Below are 20,848 nucleotides of genomic sequence, written 5' to 3'. Positions count from 1 at the left end.
CCATGTATAATATACGCCAAACACGGTTTTAGCGTGCATATGATACGCAATGGTAGAGAATGGGTTGCGCCGGTGTTATGCCGAGAAGTGCCTGTTTGCCGAGAAGTGCCCACCCTGTCGCGGGAGCGCGCACGCACAACTGAGTAGGATCCTCGTCCTAAAGTGCGTCCCCCTGCCAGAATGCGTCTCCCCGCTCTCAGACATCGTTGATTTGTTTCGGAACACTCGTATTTTGTTCCAAAGAGTCCACAAAGGAGATGGATGATAACAACAGAGATTATTTAGGAGCTTTTGTGGGTTCGCTATGTTTGAGATCGCCTTTTTCGTTTCCAACCGCATATTCTCCATAAAACGAGAGGAGGCTCGGATTTTGTCAGGCAGCTGCAGATCTAACCTGTCAGTCAGTGCACCCCCACCCCCCCGCGCAATAATTTATTGTAGAAAAAAGTATTTAATAATTGTCCGTTGTTACTGTCTCGTTCATAAATCGCGTTTATTTCCTGAAATTAGTCTAAGACTGGTCTTGTTTTCCTTTCTTCATCTTTAATACAAGAAGCTGTCGGTGTTTGACAATAGACCCTATGTGTGTGTGTGTGTGTGTGTGGGGGGGGGGCATCCATGTCAATAAACTCTCAGAAGCCCCAGGATAAAGTATATCTTAATAATCCACCTATTTGAGCAAAAAAGGAGCATTACAAAACCAATACACAATGCAGAGACAGGATAGCCTATGATTCTGGCAGAGGGGACATATCTTGGCACAATCCTGTCCTGTGTGATCACGCCCTGTGAGGGTCAATGGAGAGAGCATTCACGTTTATTTCATGGGATTCTCTGTGTCACTGATTATTTAGGCCTGTCGCATGTATTTCTTCCTTCCCTGGACAGTCTTGAAACGAAAAGGCGGAAAAAATGTGATAACATAAAATAAAACAGTGAAACTAGGATATATGTGAAGGCACTGTGTTCTCATTGATACGTTTATTTCTAATTTTTTTACACATTATTTTATCTAATTTTGTTTTCAACCTCTGCCTCCTCTTGTGCGTCAACATGTGTGGATGTCATTGCTGCATTGTAGGCTATGTCTGTAACATTTGGCATTTCAATAAAACTAACAAAATTATGTTGACTGAATGTGTCACCATCATGTCCATAATCACAGGGGGGGAAGAAAAAAAAAACAAAAAAAGACTTGGATTCAGGCTTGCAACATAACAATTAAGGGGGTGCATTTATCCCCTGGTCATTTCCGCTGGCTGATGAGAATCTCATCCACTTCACAATTTAAGGGAATACAGGAGTAGAAATTTGTATTTGACTTGAAAAATAACTATTCAAAAGAACTCTGAACTATACAAATAAAGTAAGTCATCACGACAAAACACATGTAGTTTAATTGTGATTACAAGATGATCAACAATGTAGAAAGAAGTATTCTCCCCTCCCTTTCCCACACGGAGATGCAGACACTTCACATGTATAAACCCTCTTTATCATGTGGTTGATAGCAAAAACAGCAGAACACTTCTAAAAAGTTGGTTTTGATCTATATTTAATCTTATTATTGGGTCTACCCTCATTCAACGCCTTAATTCTGTCTTGTGCTCAAGTCCTCCCTTTATTTCTCCAAAATCTCTCAAAAAACAGGTTGATTTATAGAACCCCAGATCGACGAGCATCTTTGCATAGTAGATTCACTAAACTCCAGACATTATCGAACCAAATCAGCCACTCTGCCAACTCATTCCCTTACAATGCATTTGTCATTCTTATACAATCCACAGTAAAACAAAGCAGTAATTCAGGAAAAATTAAACAATATGACCTAAAAAATATGTGTAAGGGGCAGATGTGGTTTATTATATTTTATGTGATAAACTGATTTGTTTTCATGCTGTAGTCCCGAGCTCACTTAACGCTCCTTGCTGAAACAATCGTCAGCCCAAAGTTCTGTCAAAAAACCTGTATTTTCGAGTACTTTAGTTATGTAAAGGGAGGGAGGTGGTGCATGAGATTCAATTAGGACGTTCAAACAGTGTAGATGGTCTAGGACAAAAATATATACCAAAAAACACTCCTATGAAGTGTCTTCTTCAACTGTTGTTGTTGATAAACATTAAAAAATAAACTTAAATCAGTCTACATGCAGGAAAGAAAGAAAACTTTTTTTATCATCTCTCAATAACAAGAATGCAAAGTTTGTTTCTTGTTGTATCAGGATATAGGATCATATGGAGGATCTAGTTACAATGGAAAAAACAATCGAAAAAAGTAAGATAGGCCGGTTTTTGCCTCTGTAAATCAATGCATATTCCAAAAATAATAATTATATAAATGTCAGTGAAATATTGCATAAGGAAAGGTCTGAACTTCTAAACATTTGTGTTGTGCTTTCAATGGAATCTATTTAATTTGATTGTGTTATGCAATCAAAACATTGTTCTTGTGTTTTACAATTTTGATTGCATAGGACAGTCAAAATAATGACTGCACTATATAATCAAACTATTGTTCATACGTTTACATCTGTATGCTTTTTGGCCTCTCACATCTCCTGCATGCTTTATGCCATTTCAGCCATTCAACTATCAAAATGTTCTGCTTATTAAGGACATCCCTTCTCTCTACTTCTTTCTACATTGTTGATCATCTTGTAATCACAATTAAACTATGTGTTTTGTCGTGATGACTTACTTTATTTGTATAGTTCAGAGTTCTTTTGAATAGTTATTTTTCAAGTCAAATACAAATGTCTACTCCTGTATTCGCTTAAATTGTGGAGTGGATGCGATTCTCATCAGCCAGCGGAAATGACCAGGGGATAAATGCACCCCCTTGTTATGTTGCAAGTCTGAGTCCAAGTCTTTGTGATCGTGGACATGATGGTGACACATTCAGTCAACATAATTTTGTTAGTTTTATTGAAATGCCAAATGTTACAGACATAGCCTACAATGCAGCAATGACATCCACACATGTTGACGCACAAGAGGAGGCAGAGGTTGAAAACAAAATTAGATAAAATAATGTGTAAAAAAATTAGAAATAAACGTATCAATGAGAACACAGTGCCTTCACATATATCCTAGTTTCACTGTTTTATTTTATGTTATCACATTTTTTCCGCCTTTTCGTTTCAAGACTGTCCAGGGAAGGAAGAAATACATGCGACAGGCCTAAATAATCAGTGACACAGAGAATCCCATGAAATAAACGTGAATGCTCTCTCCATTGACCCTCACAGGGCGTGATCACACAGGACAGGATTGTGCCAAGATCTGTCCCCTCTGCCAGAATCATAGGCTATCCTGTCTCTGCATTGTGTATTGGTTTTGTAATGCTCCTTTTTTGCTCAAATAGGTGGATTATTAAGATATACTTTATCCTGGGGCTTCTGAGAGTTTATTGACATGGATGCCCCCCCCCCACACACACACACACACACACATAGGGTCTATTGTCAAACACCGACAGCTTCTTGTATTAAAGATGAAGAAAGGAAAACAAGACCAGTCTTAGACTAATTTCAGGAAATAAACGCGATTTATGAACGAGACAGTAACAACGGACAATTATTAAATACTTTTTTCTACAATAAATTATTGCGCGGGGGGGTGGGGGTGCACTGACTGACAGGTTAGATCTGCAGCTGCCTGACAAAATCCGAGCCTCCTCTCGTTTTATGGAGAATATGCGGTTGGAAACGAAAAAGGCGATCTCAAACATAGCGAACCCACAAAAGCTCCTAAATAATCTCTGTTGTTATCATCCATCTCCTTTGTGGACTCTTTGGAACAAAATACGAGTGTTCCGAAACAAATCAACGATGTCTGAGAGCGGGGAGACGCATTCTGGCAGAGGGACGCACTTTCGGACGAGGATCCTACTCAGTTGTGCGTGCGCGCTCCCGCGACAGGGGGGGCACTTCTCGGCAAACAGGCACTTCTCGGCATAACACCGGCCCTCCAGGTAATTCTATCTGGCCCTCCAGATCATTTTATTTTATTGTTATTAATGACCCGATGTTATCTTGCGCTCATTTTTAACTTGTATAATTTTGACAAATATATTTTATAGAGAGTAAAATATTGAAAGTTATTTAAGGTTTTAAGTTAATTTATTCTGGAAAAATATTCCTGCCTTTTTATTACTCACATTTATGTTAAAAAGTTACAGTTTTAAAGTTTTAAAAATTGTCATTCTGCTAGCTTTTTGGACTATGTGGGCATTTGCTAAGATTTTTTTAGGCTATTTTGGTGTTTAGCTAAAATTTTAGGTACATGCTAGCTGTTTTGGCTAATTTAGACTTTTTTCAGTTTTTTAGGCTATTTTCAAGTTTAGCTTCAAGTTTTCTGCTACATGCTAGCTGTTTTGGCTAACCTAAGTTTTTTGTTTCTTTTTAGTTATTTAGGCTAATTTGGCATTTAGCTAGTATTTTAGCTGGCTATCAGCTTCAGCGTTTACCTGTTCGGCCCACGATGAGGTTGCCCCGCTTTAATGAACTCCTGCTATTCTGCAGAAACTATGTCCTAGAAAACCACAGATTTTTTAATTTTGGCTAAAAACCACATAATCGTAAGTATGAGCACTGGGAACGAACTTAAAACACAACAAAAGATGATCCGATGGAGATTTTAAACTGTGCAAGAGGACTGTTTGAGAACCTAGCTCGTTACACCATCAGCCTAAACCGTTAGCAGCATTTCTATTTCATGTTTTCTGTAAGATATTTTTAGTTTCTCTTCATCATGGGGAGATTTCAGACCATTCTTCTTTGCGACATTGTGTGAAGTCATTGTGGTTTGTATTTATTTGTGCAAACCCCTCATACAGGGCCAGGAAAGCACCTCAATCAGGTTTAGAACTGGACTTTTACTGCCACACGGCAAAACTTTGTATATGAATTCCTTTATATACAAACAGAGCTCATGATCAACTCATTGTTTAGGAAGATGTTATGATCCCATGACTTTATAGAAACCCAAAAACATGTTTACTTTTTTTGTTTGCAGAAATGAGCACACAGTTTTTCCCACAAACCACTGCTGTAATTTGGGTTAGTTTTTGTGACATTAAATGATGAAACTGTTTCAAGCTTTTTACTTGGAGAAATATCCACATTGTAAGTTTTTTTTAAAGCAAAAACAGCTTTTGACTAGTTTTTAGTGTCATTGATTTTTTTTCAGTAAAACTTCCCCTTGTGTTCAGAAAAGGAAAAAGGTTAATTGAACTAATTTGTGCTATTTCTGGAAGTGATGCTCAGTCCTAGTAACGTTGCCATTTGGCTATCTTTGTTTTTAACATATTTATTTGAATTTTTTTACTATAAATTGAGAAATTACTTATTTCCTCAAACGCAACACCTTGTACTTTCTAACTTTTGCATAATCATGTACTACAATTTATACAAAACAAATAATGAAGGTTTAATTTTAACTTTTTGATTTCAGATTTAATTTGGACCGGGTGTGTGGGGGGTCTGGAAAAAAATAAGGTATACAAATCTGAGGTTGTGACGAGACACGACCACTACCACCTTATTTTAAGCCAGGAGAAACCCTGTTTCCTTAAGTCAGATCAAATGTTTAATGTTACCGGTTATTATAGGGCTTTGTGTCTGTCCCAGTGCTAAAGACCACCATGATGGGAAATGCCAGCTCAAATCTCCCACTGAAATTGTTGTTATTGAGCAAATTCGATCAGGTTTGATAGCGGTGTGTTTTAGGAGGGCAGAAAAGACAAAAGAGGACCAATTACAACGCCGCTCGCGGCTTTAATTTTTAGATTATGTGCTCATTCAGCTGAGATTTCAGAGCTATTTACTTTGGGAGTAATCTAAACATTTGTGCTGCTGCTGAAACCACTGGGCTCCATTTAAAGTCTGATTTACTGCTTGTGCGTGATTTATTTTTATGTCCATATCTAAACAACTAATTGCTCAGGGAAACAACAGAGCACTTGGTAAGTTGTAACTGGATTTCCTGTGTACAATCAATCACTTCAGCTTGCTTTTTCCCTCACGTGAGCTCCATCACATCCAAGTTTGTGCTTAAGTGCTTGCTTCTTGTTTGCACAGTAGTTTTCTACACATATTTTCCTGTTGATCGAGTCGAAATCTGTGGAGACGTGGGCTTGCAATCTAGAAAAGTATTTTTAAAAATTACGTCCAGCATTAACACATGTTAAATTCTTGACTTTTCTGGGTACCACAATTTACATTTGATAGAATATTTTTAGACAATCTGCTTCGAATTGTGTTGGAAACTTGAAATCCAATCCAAACGATTGGGATCAAGAATTTTCCAGCCAGTTTGAATCATTTTTCCATTGTCAAGTTGTTTAAATAAAGCTGTGTGCTGGTATGAGAGAACCCTACACAGTCCTGACACGTTGTCATTGAAAAATGAAAAGGAGTGCTCATTAAAAGAGCATCTGACCCATCTTTTTTTTTTCAGATCATGCTTCTGGTTTGAATGGTTTCACTGTTTATTCTGTGATATGATCTCCATTCAAAGGAGGAGACTGCTAATCACTGCTCCTCACACGCAATCCAACAACAGAAATCACCCACAAGATCTGTATTGTCATCCATCTTTCAGCTGACAGGCACATGCTGCCACACAAGAGGTATTCATGGAGCTCTGAAGGCTTTAAGTTCAATGTTTACTCTCCATGTGAGGTAGCTTACAGCTCCTAACTACCAAATGTCAGAGAAAATCCCTCAAACTGCAAGTGTGCCTCAAGAAACAACAACAGCAGCATCTCTAGAAGCTTTTTAATCACAGACGCAGAACAGTTTTTCTATGAGAAGCATGTGGTTAAATTCAATCGCACAAGGAGCCAAAATCCAAAACACACCTTAGGTCGCTGGCCGAACAGGATAAACATTTATTGAACACTCTAAAATTACATTTTTAAAACTTTAAAACCGTAACTTTTTAACATAATTATGAACCAGACATGTAGCACTTCCTGTGATAATTCTATTGTGAATGCTGTCAGATGAATTTGGCTGCTGAAGATGCTAGTGCTGACAGCTGAAGATGCTGAAAACATGAAGCTGATGGCCAGCTAAAATATTAGCTAAAATTAGCTTAAAAAACAAAGGTTAGCCAAAACAGCTAGCATGTAGCTGAAAAAATAGCTAAACTTCAAAAAAGAAAAAAAAAAGAAACTGAAAAAGGCCTAAATTATCCAAAACAGCTAATTAGTGAATATTAACTAGCCCCTAACAGCCTAAAAAACTTTTGAAAAAGCCCAAATTATCCAAAACAGCTAGTAAGTAGCTGAAATATTAGCTAAACTCCAAAACAGTCTAAAAAACTAAAAGAAAAACGAACAAAATTGGCTAAAACAGCTAGCATGTAGCTGAAAAAGTAGCTACACTTCAAAAAAGCCTAAAAAAACTGAAAAAAGCCTCAATTGGCCCAAACAGCTAGCATGTAAATATTAGCTTAACTCCAAAATAGCCTAAAAAACAACAAAAAAAAAATAAAAAATTAGCTTAAACAGCTAGCATGTAGCTGAAATATTAGCTAAACTCCAAAATAGTCTAAAAAATCTTAGCAATTGCCCAAATAGTCCAAAAAGCTAGCAGAATGCTAATTTTCACAACTTTTAAACCATAACTTTTTAACATAATTATAAATAATAAAAGGCAGGGATATTATTCTAGAATAAATCAACTTAAACCTTAAATAACTTTTAATATTTTACTCTCCGTAAAAATATATTTTGTCAAAATTATACAAGTTGGAAACGAGCTCAAGATAACATCCGGATATTAATAACAATAAAATAAATTGATCTGGAGAGCCGTATATAATTACCCAGAGGGCCGGATCCGGCCCCCGGTCTTGGCTTTGACACACGTGCATTATGGGATGTTCCTCTGTGGAAACTATTGCCTCTTCCTGGAAAATCGATGCTATCCGTTCTGACATGCACCCCTCTTTCATCTGTCTGCAGGTTGGGCTGTAAATGTGTCGGCATCAAAAAGCTCAGCATGAAGAAGTCGGCCCGGCCATCGGCAAGTAAGGTCAACGGAGGCAAGTCCGAGACTGCTGGCACCGGAAAGTCTGCGCCCAAAAGCCTCCCCTCCGGCCCACTGCCCAAGGTGAAGCTCGCCGTGCTTTGGCCATTTACAGGTTTGTACCCTTGAGTTTGGTTTTATGATGTTTTTCATTCTTCCAGGTAAAAAGTAACGATGACCTGTTAGCTGCTGTGGCTGGAGGAACCGCTGCATCAAACAGCTCTGTCACTAAAACCAAGAAGACTGCCTCTGTTGGAACGACTGCAAGCAGTTTGGACAGCAAGCCAAAGTCAACGTCAGGTCAATAAAACAGACAAAATCACATCTGTTTTTTATCTTTAGTAAATTAAAACTGGTTTGACTTTTTTTTATTTTTTTTAACAGGTGCTTTATCCAAGCGTACAACATCAACCACTTCCAAGGAGCCCAGCTCACAGAGAGACCGTCTCCGGACCTCCAGGACGTCATCTGCTAAAAAGCAGCTGGTGTCAGGGACGGCAGCGGGAGATGTGGCCTCAGGGAAGCGCTCCCGGAACCAGATCCTGCAAGAGTCAGACGGCCGCATGAGCAAGTCCAAATCAGATAGCCAGATTAGTGATAAGGTCGTTCTAGAAGCCAAAGTGAAAGATCTGCTGAGTTTGGCCAAAAGCAAAGATGTAGAGATCCTGCACCTCCGCAGTGAGCTGAGAGACATGAGGGCCCAGCTCGGCCTGGGGGGGAAGGAAGCGTCGCCGCAGGAAGAAGCCGGGGAGGAAGAGAAGCCCCAGGTTTCTGCCATCACTGCAGCCGACGTGGAGTCCACTCTGATTCTCCTGCAGGAGCAGAACCGGGCCATCCGAGAGGAGCTGAACCTGCTCAAGAGCGAGAACCGCATGCTGAAAGACCGCCTCAACGCTCTGGGCTTCTCTCTGGAGCAGAGGCTCGACGGCTCCGACAAGCTCTTCAACTACCTCTCCCTGAGCCCCGACCTGGCGGTGGGGGGGACGCCGAGCGACCCTGGCTGCACGGGTACGCTGACCTCATCGGTGGAGGGCTCCGCCCCGGGCTCGCTGGAGGATCTGCTCGCAGGGCATCAGCATGGAGGCTCGGCTGACAACCTGGACAGTGAATCCAGTGAGGTCTACCAAGCCGTGACTTCCAGCGACGACGCTCTAGACGCCCCCTCTGGAGCCTCCTCCTCGTCCGAGTCCGAGTGTGCTCCGAGCACCGAGCGCTCCCGAAGGGGCAGCAGTGGCAATGCCAGCGAGGTGTCTGTGGCCTGTCTGACGGAGCGCATCCACCAGATGGAGGAGAACCAGCACAGCACCGCCGAGGAACTTCAAGCCACCCTACAAGAGCTAGCTGACCTGCAGCAAATCACCCAGGAGCTCAACGGCGAGAACGAGCGTCTTGGGGAGGAGAAGGTCATCCTGATGGACTCCCTGTGCCAGCAGAGTGACAAGCTGGAGCTGTACGGCCGCCAGATCGAATACCTTCGCTCGCTGCTGGACGAGCACCACATTCCCTACGTGCTTGAGGAGGACATCAAGAGCGGTCGCTACTTGGAGCTCGAGCAACGCTATGGAGACCTAGCAGAGAATGCCCGTTTTGACAGAGAGCAGCTCCTGGGAGTGCAACAACATTTGTCCAACACACTAAAGATGGCAGAGCAGGACAACGCCGAAGCCCAGGAGATGATTGGAGCGCTGAAGGAGAGAAACCACCAGATGGAGCGCATCATGGATTCAGAGAGGCAGGATCGAGTCGCCATGGCGGCCGCGCTGGACGAGTACAAAGCAGCGGTGAGCAACGAGCAGGCCGAGCTGAACCGCTGCAGAGCCCAGCTGGAGCAGGAGAGGCAGAGGGTGGCCGAACTGTACTCGCTGCACACCGCCGGCGACAAGAACGACATCTGCCAGCTGCTGGAGGGAGTACGGCTGGGCAAGGAGGAGGCCGAGGCCAAAGCTGCCAAGATGGAGGCGGAGCTAGAACAAGCACACATGGAACTCAATCGACTGCAGGAGACCTTCAGCAAGGTGAGTTAGAGCTCAAACAATTGGAAGAAGTAAATTCAATTAAGTGGAGCCAATTAACCAGAAAATCAAAAGAAATACTGTTGTGACGTCACCTAAAAGCTCTAGTAGTTCCAACAGAATTCTCTTAAAAACAATGTCATAAAACCACAACGATGAGACTCGGAAACTCATTAAAATGTGGTCGGGTGAATTCATCCTTCTCTTCTGTTTTGACTCCGCCCCCCACTGCTCTGCATTACAGCCGTCTGATCAAAGTTTGTCTTCCACTTTATTTATTAAGATAAAAGATTGCTTTTGTCCAGAAACTACAAATACATGCCATATTCTCTCTTTAATTCCATAAAATATCTGTTGCAGAATCTAAAAAAGTTCATGTTAGTCAGAGTTTTATTCCGTTGATCTCACAGCTGCACAGCAGGACGCATGAGGGCGTCTGTCGGGTCCAAAAAGGACACTGCTCATATGACACTACCAAATCCGAGTCCCCGATTGGTCAAAGTTCCACCTGGTTTAATTTTCAACATGTCTTGTTCGGAGAGCCTGAAAATGCTCGTAAAATTTTAGTAGTGATGCGTAAATGTGAGAGTTTGAACACAGAAGCCCGAAACACTCGTTCACTTAGACTGTCATTGGAAGTAGTCACTTAAGCAGAGGCCGGTGTGACATCAGAGTAATTGTGATTTTCTCCATAGATTTACAGCTCCATCTTTTCCACACAAAAATCCTCCTCTCACCTGATGCTTCCGCTCAGCATGCTCTTTCTTCTGCCTGCAGCTGGACCGAGAATACAGAGACTTTCAGCAGCAGGTGCAGCAGCAGATGGCGGAGCAGGAGCGAGCGCTGGAGAAGCAGCGCGTGGAGCTGCAGGGGAAAGAGACGGAGATCGCAGACATGAAGGAAACCATCTTTGAGCTGGAAGACGAGGTGGAACAGCACCGAGCCCTGAAACTCCACGACAACCTCATCATCTCAGACCTGGAGAGTGAGTCCTCCTCTGCCCTCACGCTTTTCTGGAACATCCAAACTTTTAGTTATTCATCTTCTGACCTCAGGAAAGGATCATTTAGGAAACATCGATCACCATGAATGTGTTTTCTTCCTCAGACTCTGTGAAGAAGCTGCAGGATCAGAAGCATGACATGGAGAGAGAAATTAAGATTCTTCATCGTAGACTGAGGGTGAGATGCTCCTTCATCATCTTCATTAAGTACTGTTTACTTTTTTCTATTTGGAGTCAGAGTGTAGTAAAGTTGAACAAAGTTGTGAGCGTTCAGCACCAAAAAAATACACTTTATTTTAAAATATTTGAGTCAGTGAGACCAAAACTTTCTTTTGTGTTTATGTTTCAGGAAGTTTTAGTAAAAAAACTGTTACACTTTGACATGAATCCTGCCATCAGGAGGTCTGGGCTGAAGGGAATTGATTTTTTATTTTTTGTCAATGTTCTTTTAGAAAACGCATTGTGGATTCATTCAATCCATGAACAGATTTTCTTGCTTTAAAAAAATCAAATCATGAAAGTTTCAGTTCAGTTTGAATTAGGGCTGGGTTGATAAATCAATTCATTGATCTGAATCAATCTAAGCTTAATAGATCAATAATCGATTCATAAAAGGAGAGATCGATTTAGCACATAAAGCTACAGTCTGCTAGCTTAATGCTAACATGTTATGGGGTTTCCCATAGGACGGCTAAAGCTAACGCTCGGTCGACCTAATTTTCCAAACTCTTTTTAGAAAATGTTTTTTTAAGTAACCATTTTTGGTCTAAAACAAAGTTTTTGCTCATACTTTGTTTATTCTTCTTGATAAAAATGAACTGCTATAGTGCGATCACCACCTAGTGGCCAAACTGAAACGTCCTCCAGGAGAAGCAGAACAATGTTTACAATGTTAATGATCTGAACATTTTAGTTAGAACTTCTCCTTTAGAGAATCCATGTAACACTGGATGATATTAACAATCTCATTATTTCACTGATACATTTGCAGTATATGAACTGGATCAGATTCATATAAATATATTCAAATCATATAGTGGATTATTCATTTATTTCTAAATAGATGTGTTTTGAATGTGTAAACTCAAAATTGAATTGAATCGAATTGAATTAAGGACATTGAAAGAATCGGGGGAATAATAACAAAAATAGAATCAATCCAAGTTCTGGTGAATTGAATCAAATGGATTCTGGAAATTATTATCGATACTCAGCCCTAGTTTAAATGAGTAACAGTAGTTTATCTTAGGATTGGTTTTTGAAAAAAACTCAATTTTAGTTTCATAAATCTATTTAAATTGTAATTCACTCCTTTAGTTTATATCCATTCAAGACTAGCGTGTGTGTGTGTGTGTGTAGGCATGAAGTTGCCTGTGGCGTTACCACGTTCTACATTTAAAGTTTGGGCTGCATGGCGGTGTAGTGCTTCAAATCCCAGCTGAGTCCTTCCTTTCTGTGTAGAGTTTGCATGTTCTCCCCATACAGGTGTTTCTCCAGGCACTCTGGCTTCATCCCACAGTCCAAAGACACGTTTCATAGATTCATTAATGACTCTGAATTGTCACTAGTGTGTACTTGTGTGGTTGTGTGTCCCTGCAACAGACATGCAACCTTTTCAAGGTACAGCAACCACAAAAGTTCAGATTCAGCAGGTTTGAAAGATGGTTGGATGTTCAAAGTTGACCTTAATACAGTTGTTTGACAACAAAGTATATCCTTGGAAAAATTTCCTGCAGATTATGTTGAAAAAAAACCCAAAACACACATAAACAAAGGCTTAAACTGCTGCTTCATTGGAACTTTTGTTCATTCTGACACAAACAATTAGGTCTAAAGGTGACGGTCTTTAGCTATAACGCAACACAAAATTAGGTTAGTTTAACACTAACAATGTATTTCAGTGAATGTCAGTGAGGGAGGGGGGTGGGGGTGGGGGTTACCACAGTGCTGCCACAAACCATTATTTTAATAGTCGACAAATCAGGTCATACATAAAGTGGATGTAAAACATACATCTTAACCATCATTAGCTTTAAACTAACTAAAAACTAGATATATTCTGCTATTTGGCTGGTGAAGATGCTGAAATTGATAGCTAAAAATGCTGAAGCTGATAGTGAGCTAAAATATTAGTTAAATGCCAAATTATCGTAAAAATAAAAAAAGTTTAAGTTAGCCAAAACAACTAGCGTGTACCTGAAATATTAGCTAAACTCGAAAACAGCCTAAAAAACAAAAAAAAGAGTAAGTTAGCCAAAATAGCTATAATGCTGCAGAAATATTAGCTAAACTCCAAATTAGCCTATGAAACTGAAAAAATTCTAAATTAGCCAAACTAACTAGCATGTAGCTGAAATATAAGCTAAACTTTAAAGTAGCCTAAAAAATCCTTAATAAAAGCCAAAGTAGTCCATAAAGCTAGCAGAATGCCATTATAACTTTCAACTTTACTAAACTCAAACTCCATATAATATAAAGTAACGACTAATCGACTATTAAATTAGTCGTTGACTATTTTTCAAGTTGATTAGTCGACTAATCATTCCAGCCCTAGTCTACCATGCTCAACAGTTGTCTTCCTGTCATCTGCAGTGAAAGTGCTGATGGTAATAATTGTTAGGGATGAATTAGACTTAATTGTTTGACACTTTGGTGGAGAACCACTGAGAAAGTGGTCAAAGTGAAGGACATGTTTGTGTAGCGCTATATTTAGCTCCCTGCTGTCCTGCTGCAGGAGGAGTCCATGGAGTGGCGTCAGTTCCAAGCGGATCTGCAAACAGCTGTGGTCATAGCTAATGACATCAAATCGGAAGCACAGGAAGAGATAGGAGACCTGCGGCGCCGACTGCAGGAAGCACAAGAGAAGAACGAGAAATTGGGCAAGGAGCTGGAAGAGATTAAGAGCCGCAAGTAAGACATGTGAACGGCACCAAGCAGTCAGGGGGACACCTCCTCGTCCAGCAATTAGTTCCAGCCATCGTAGATCAGATGCATAAATCTGATTTTGTCAGGGGGCTGATTGAGGGGGGGTTGTTTTTTCCAGGCAGGAAGAGGAGCGAGGCAGAGTGTACAACTACATGAATGCAGTGGAGAGGGACCTGGCAGCCCTCAGGCAGGGGATGGGCCTGAGCCGACGCTCCTCCACCTCCTCAGAGCCCTCCCCTACAGTGAAAACACTCATCAAGAGCTTCGATAGTGCCTCACAAGGTACCGCAGAGATGTCAGAGCGGTCTCTCCACAATCAGAGTAATGAATGATTGTTCCATTTGTGATTCATAAAAACCAGATCCTCCTCCTCTTCTTAGCTTTCCTTTTGTCCTGGTTGCTTTAGGTCCACCCTCCAGTCCAGCTGCTGCAGCTCCAACAGCCTCCGCGCCCCCGTTACCACGCACCCCCCTCAGCCCCAGTCCTATGAAGACTCCCCCAGCTGCAGCTGTCTCCCCCATACAGGTACAGAAGGACCCAATCACATGTGGTTTGCAATTCAGGTCAACAAGTGAAAGAACACTAAAATGATGCTAAATCTGGATTTATCTGTTTGCTTTATGAACTTGATTAACAGCAATCAGTCTTTGAAGTCCCACTCTGATCATCTTTTGATCTACTGTAAAAGCATTTTCAGTTCACGCCATTTTTAGACAAAAAAAAAAAAAATCAGAATCATTTTCAAGACATAGTTCCTGCAGAGTGGCAGGAGCTTATTCGAAATTCACCCGAGTTGTGGGCGGGACTGTTAGGAGCAACCCCGCCCCCTTTCTGTCACCCATAACACCACTATTTGTATTAAGATCCACTCTAATAAAAATAATCTTTTTTGTGTTTTTAGCATGTTTTTGTTGTATTTATCTCACAATAGAAGACCAATATAAAAGGATTTATGATTAAAACTGAGTTTTTCGTAATGAAGTGGATCAGAAAACTGAGTGCTGGAAAAAGCTCTGACTAATGTAATGGGTGTACCAAAGTCTCTCTTCTCCACTCAGCCTCATGCTTAGGTGAGTGAGGAATCAGAAACTACCTCTGGATTGATCTAATGTTGCATATTTTGTTGTATTAGCTTTAGATGCAATCAGAGCTCTCAGCGATGGTGAGGGGGGCGGGGTTGCTTCTAGCCAAAAGTCTCTGTTAGCTACTTCTGCTGTGAAAATATGTCTTCAGAGTGGCTCTTTAAAGACCAGAGATATGTGGAACTGTCACATTTTATGAAATAAGTTTTACATCAGTTCAGGAAAAATATGCATTTACATTCTGTGACACAAGTGAGACGAGAGCGGTTTACCCATCCCGTATGATTTCCCTAGAAAAAAAGCTGCAGAGATGATCGGGAAGTGCTTCTGCCTCTTAGGTCAAACAAACAACGATATCAAAATATACACGGCAATATTAGCAGCTTCGTTTGAGGCAAACGAGCCATGAAACCACAATAAGAGGAAGTCTGAGCTGCAGGTGATTTGAGGTCCAGCGGTGGACAAAGTCACTCAAAAGTGACTGAAGAGAGGAAACAAAGCTGCAGCATGCTGTGTAGAAAGCAGGGATGACAAGATCAGTCGATTAGTCGCGACTACTTCAACTGTGGAAATGGTCGACAACTAATTTGCTAGTCGACGAGTCGTTTTTTGTTTGTTTATTTCCTTGGTTTTATCTTTCTAATTTCAGCTCTGCCATTCTCTTTATTATTCCTTATTAATCTTTTTGATTCGTATAAACTCAATCACACTTTCAGCAATTTCTGCAATCTTGATATCAAAACGTTCACCTCGTTGAGTTTTACATTCCTGCTTTTACTTTTGGCATTTGTACATTTTATGGTTTTTAGGATTTATTGCAATTTATGCCATTTTTTTTTCCAGCCCCATTGAAAATGAATAGGACTTTTTTTTACAAATTTCTCCAAATTCTGCAATGAAAACATTCAGCACGTTCAGGACATTCATGCTTGTACTATTACTTATGCATTTTTTTGAAATTTTATGCAATTTTTGAAATTTTATGCCAATTCTGCGTTTTTTTTGTATACTTAATTCTTCAAATATTTGTGCACTTTCTGAAATATATGCAAGTTTGGTATCAAAGCATTCAGCCCGTTCTGGATATTCATGTTTATACTTTTGATATTTATACCTTTTTATGCATTTGACATTTTTTGCAATCTTTTTTCACAAGATTATTCCAATTCTTTGTGCACTTTGAAACCAATGCAACAATGGTATCAAAACGTTGAGGACATTCCTGGTATTACTCCTGGTATTTGTACATTTAACTCATTTTTTTTTTTCTATTTTTGCAACTTTTTTTATCCTTTTCATTCCAATTCTTTGTGAACGTTAAAACCAATGCAATATTGTTATTAAAAGGGTCATTCCTGCTATTACTTTTGGTATTTATACATTTTTCACAATTTTTGCAAATTTTCGAGAAAATTTTCAATAATAACAAAAAAAAAAATCTGCACTTTCTGCAAATTATGCAAGTTTGGCATCAAAACGTTCATAATGATCAGGACATTATGCAGCAATAAAGTTTCTTCAGCATCTCTAGTGAACACATTCAGCAAAAAGCATTCAAACTAGCACAGAGATCTGCAACCTGCAGCTCCAGATTCACATGTGGATCTTTTATTGAAATAGTTTCATTCTCTTATGTGGAAATTCCTATCATCAAATTGGAGGCTGATATCTCAAAACAACAGAGCATGGTTACATAGATACTGGAATTTTCCTCTATTGCCTTTTTATTTCAAATAGATTTCTTTATTTCCTGTTGCAGAGACATTCCATCCCTGGATCCATGTCAGCCGCCAAACCTCTCTCATCCTTAAGCGACAAGAGACCCAGCTACACGGACATCTCCATGCCAGGTGAACGGCTCTCTTGTGGAAATGAAAGCAGGAAATGTTGGATCACACGGCCGGTGTTGCATAATCCCTTTGTCTGCCGGGGTCTCTCCGTTTTAAGAATTAGCGAGTTAGACCGCACCGTCTCTCATGACAATCGGGGTCTTGAGTTCCCCCGAGGCCGGAGTTAGAAATAACCATGTTTAGGAGACGATAAGAGGGATGTAATGAGGCAGCGGTTCCCTCCGTTTATTCTGGACAGTAATGAGTTCAAGTGCTTCATGTGAACGTGCAGAGCCCACCATAAGCTTCCATGTTTTGTTTACTTTTCCATGATTAAATGTTTTCCTGGTGAGCTGCTCGGATGTCGGCATTCCCTGAATTGAGAAAGACTGGAATGTTGCTCCTCTGATGACCCTGACTCCTTTGAGTTCAAAGGAGGAGCCGTGTAAAGACTGTGATGTGTCCACAGCCGACCACCTCCTCAGGGGAAGCTCGGCGAGCCGACCCCCGCCCGTCCTCCAGAGGGTTTCCAACATGGACTCCACCAAGACCATTTCAGGTTTGACACTTTCAGGGGTGTAATAACTCATTTAGTGGCCCTGTGGTAGAGTGTTTGCCCTGAGACGGGAAGGTTGTGAGTTCAAATCCAGGCCGAGTCAAACCAAAGACTCTAAGAATAAGACCCATTGCCTCCCTGCTTTACTCTCAGCATTCAGAATTGGGGGCTAAATCACTAAATCAGGGGGGTCAAACATAATAGTGTATTCCAGCCCAGTTGTGAAGAGAAAAATATATAAGGATGTTGAAAAAAAGCAAGTTTTTAGCCCATTTCTGTGGCAAGTTGTGGTTATTTAAAGAAATGTCTGCAATGTGCAATTCTGCCACTAGGGGAGCAAAGGAAAAGTAAACCAGCATGATGAGATCAGGAAATAAGCAGCATTTCTTTGCAGGAGGGGGCCACGTCTAGTAAGATGCAGTTAGGTTCCCTGCCAGCCTCACTGCTGTTAATGTACTCTAAACATTATCAGGTGTGACAACACAAATACCAAAATGTTGTTTAAAAAGAAGAAAGATTGACGCGGAGTGCTGAGTTTTCTGGGAAAAATAAACAAAACGGAAACAAAGTTACAGATAAGAAGTTGACCAAAGTTTGTTTTGCTATTATGTTTCTGGTCCGGCCCACTTGAGATCAGACGGGTTGAATGTGGGCCCTGAACCAAAACGAGTTTGACACTCCTGAATGGTTCCTGAGTCTGCAGCTCCTCCAAGGAATGAGTCAATGTGGAGAACAAAAGTCACACACCGAGGTGCGGGACAGCTATATTTAACAACAATTTCATTCATATCATAATCTGTGTCTTACTATTCGATTCAGTCGATATTCATTTTGAACCATCCTGAACTACAATGGATCCAGGACATCTTTACCTAAAACTTCAACCAGTGTGACTCAGAGAGAAATACTTAAACTCAGTTTTAGGGTCACAGGTCTGATTTTTTTTTTCAGATCAATAAAAAAAACAAGATATAATCCTTAAATATTTTTTGAAAAGCTTCAAAACAAATATTTTTGATAAAGCATATATATAAAGTACTTCTAAACATATGCACACACACGTTAAGGCTTATTTATAAAAATCTTAAACACAAACAAAATGCTAAAACATGATGACAAAACATTCACCAAATCTACAAAAACTGAGAGAAAACCATAGTGTTGAAAATATCAAATCTATCTGGAGAACCCCCTAAAATGCTCATTTTCTCTTGTCCCATCCCCCATAATGTCCAAATAATTAAAAAATCTAACATTTTTATAACGGTATAAGTCCTTTAGATCAAAAACGTACCTCACACAGATAGATCTGGTTATATCGTAGGACTATAAATCATGATTAAGTCGATTACACCCCTATAAAGTCTGGAAATATTCTTCTTTAAAAGAAAACATTTAAGGAAACTATTTTTCTGTCTCCTCTGCAGTGACACGTAGAAGCAGCGAGGAGATGAAGAGGGAGATGTCAGCTCCTGATGGAGCCCCTTCATCCAGCCTTCTTCACCAAGCAATGAGTGCCGCCTCCTCCCCACTGTCCCTGTCCTCCTCCCCCACCGCCTCCATCACCCCGACAACCCGCAGCCGCCTCAGGTGACGCATTTAAACGCTCTCATGAATGTCTGCAAACGCCATGCCTGCCTCTGGTTTGACTAATCTACCAGTGCAACATGCAGCAGGTCCTGTCGGGTTTCTGCCTGGCCACAAAAGCCATCTGGGTGCTCGAGCAGCGAGAATCTGTGTCACCGAAAATCTGCTTCATGCTTCCCTCACAGAGAAGAGAGAAAGGACCCGCTGGCAGCGCTGGCCAGAGAGTACGGAGGCTCCAAGAGGAACGCGTTGCTGAAGTGGTGCCAAAAGAAGACTGAGGGGTATCAGGTGTGTTCCACAGATCCAACAGGTTTTGTGCTCTTTTATGCAATGAAATCATTTTTATTCAGTCTTTGCTCTAAAAACAAACACCCTAGCAGCTCTAGTTTGGGTTTCTGTAGTCCACATGTGTCAAAGTCAAGGCCCGGGGGCCGGATCCGGCCCTCGGGGTGATTCTATCCGGCCCTCCAGATCATTATATTTTATTATTATTAATGGACAGATGTTATCTTTCGTTATGCACAATTTCTAACTGGCCCTGAGACGGACTGGCGACCTGTCCAGGGTGTACCCCGCCTTCGCCCATCAGTAGCCGGGATAGGCTCTGGCACCCCGCGACCCCGAAAGGGAAGAAGCGGTCAAGAAGATGGATGGATAGATGGACAATTTCTAACTTGTATAATTTCGCTCAAATATTTTTTTATGGAGAATAAATTCCAAACGTTATTTAAGGTTTAAGTTGATTTATTCTGGAATAATATTCCTCCTTTTTATTATTCATAATTGTGTTAAAAAGTTACTGTTTTAAAAATGTCGTTTTATAGTTTTCAAATGTTTATCTTGTTCAACCCGTGACCTGACGTATGTTTTAGATTTTGTGTGATTGAGTTTGACCCCCCTGCTGTAGTCCACATAGCTGCTGCAAAGCCTAAGAAGAGCTTCCTGTGGAGTTTTTTTTTTTTTTTTTTTAGCCAGTGAAAATCGTCTTTGCAAAAACAGATGCCACAAAGTTAGGAGGTGAGAGTAAAGATAAAGATCTGTCTCTGCCACATTGATGCAGTGTTTCCTGCCCTCAGACTGTGGTTGGAAAGCTGTTGTTTTCTTTTTTAATTCTCACGTTGCCGTGATAGTCTTTGTACGTCATTGTCTGGGTTTTTCTTATTTAAAAAAGAAAACGCATTCAAAGCAACATTAAAAGTCATAGTTTTGAAGTGAGAAAAGTACGGCTGGGTATCGCCAATAATGTCCAGATTTGATTTTTTTCCGATTTTTTAAAAATTCCTTTTGATCCACTTATGTCAATTTGATTCAATTCAATTTTGAGTTTCTATGGTTTATACATTTAGAAATACATTAATAATCTATATATGTGTTTTGAATATATTCATATTATCTGATCCAGTTCACATACTGTAAAATGTATTAGTGAAAAAAGGATTGTTAATATTGTACAGAGAAGCTCTAACAATTATTCTGCCTCTCATTGAGAGCGTTTCAGTTTGACCACTAGGTGGTGATAGCACCATAACATTACCCCTTATTCCAGAAGAAGAAGAAGAGAGTATGAGCAAAAAAAGGTAGTTTAGACAAGTGGTCCCCAACCACTGGGCCACGGACGGTACCAGTCCACTATTTTAGGCCAACAATTGTTACTTTAAAGATATTTCCTTAAAATAGTTTGGAAAATTCATACCTGTGAGTTTATGAAGATGTTCATTTAGTCAGCAATGTATGTTTAGGTCAGAGGTGTCAAACTCAATCGCACAAGAGGTCAAAATCCAAAACACACCTTAGGTCATGGGCCGAACAGGATAAACAT

At 40.5% G+C, this 20,848-nt stretch overlaps 1 protein-coding gene across 3 annotated transcripts in view; it reads left to right on the top strand.

Annotated features, from left to right (window-relative positions):
* The window catches only part of specc1la (sperm antigen with calponin homology and coiled-coil domains 1-like a), a 30,222-nt gene that overhangs the window by 5,513 nt on the left and 3,861 nt on the right, over positions 1-20,848 (top strand). For 2 of the 3 annotated variants that reach the window (XM_024275549.2, XM_024275550.2), the window contains exons 2-13: positions 7,972-8,119; positions 8,197-8,335; positions 8,420-10,050; positions 10,825-11,032; positions 11,155-11,228; positions 13,785-13,960; positions 14,094-14,296; positions 14,382-14,500; positions 16,817-16,907; positions 17,356-17,445; positions 18,870-19,032; positions 19,215-19,317. In XM_024275549.2, the coding sequence (XP_024131317.1) occupies positions 8,009-8,119; positions 8,197-8,335; positions 8,420-10,050; positions 10,825-11,032; positions 11,155-11,228; positions 13,785-13,960; positions 14,094-14,296; positions 14,382-14,500; positions 16,817-16,907; positions 17,356-17,445; positions 18,870-19,032; positions 19,215-19,317 (3,108 nt within the window). In that variant the 5' untranslated portion in view covers positions 7,972-8,008. The remainder of the gene's footprint in view (positions 1-7,971; positions 8,120-8,196; positions 8,336-8,419; positions 10,051-10,824; positions 11,033-11,154; positions 11,229-13,784; positions 13,961-14,093; positions 14,297-14,381; positions 14,501-16,816; positions 16,908-17,355; positions 17,446-18,869; positions 19,033-19,214; positions 19,318-20,848) is intronic. The other variant, XM_024275551.2, reaches the window with a different exon arrangement.

This window comes from Oryzias melastigma, linkage group LG9, assembly GCF_002922805.2.
Source record: "Oryzias melastigma strain HK-1 linkage group LG9, ASM292280v2, whole genome shotgun sequence".
Taxonomy (NCBI): Eukaryota; Metazoa; Chordata; class Actinopteri; order Beloniformes; family Adrianichthyidae; genus Oryzias; species Oryzias melastigma.
This window is presented reverse-complemented; position numbering and strand designations above follow the sequence as displayed.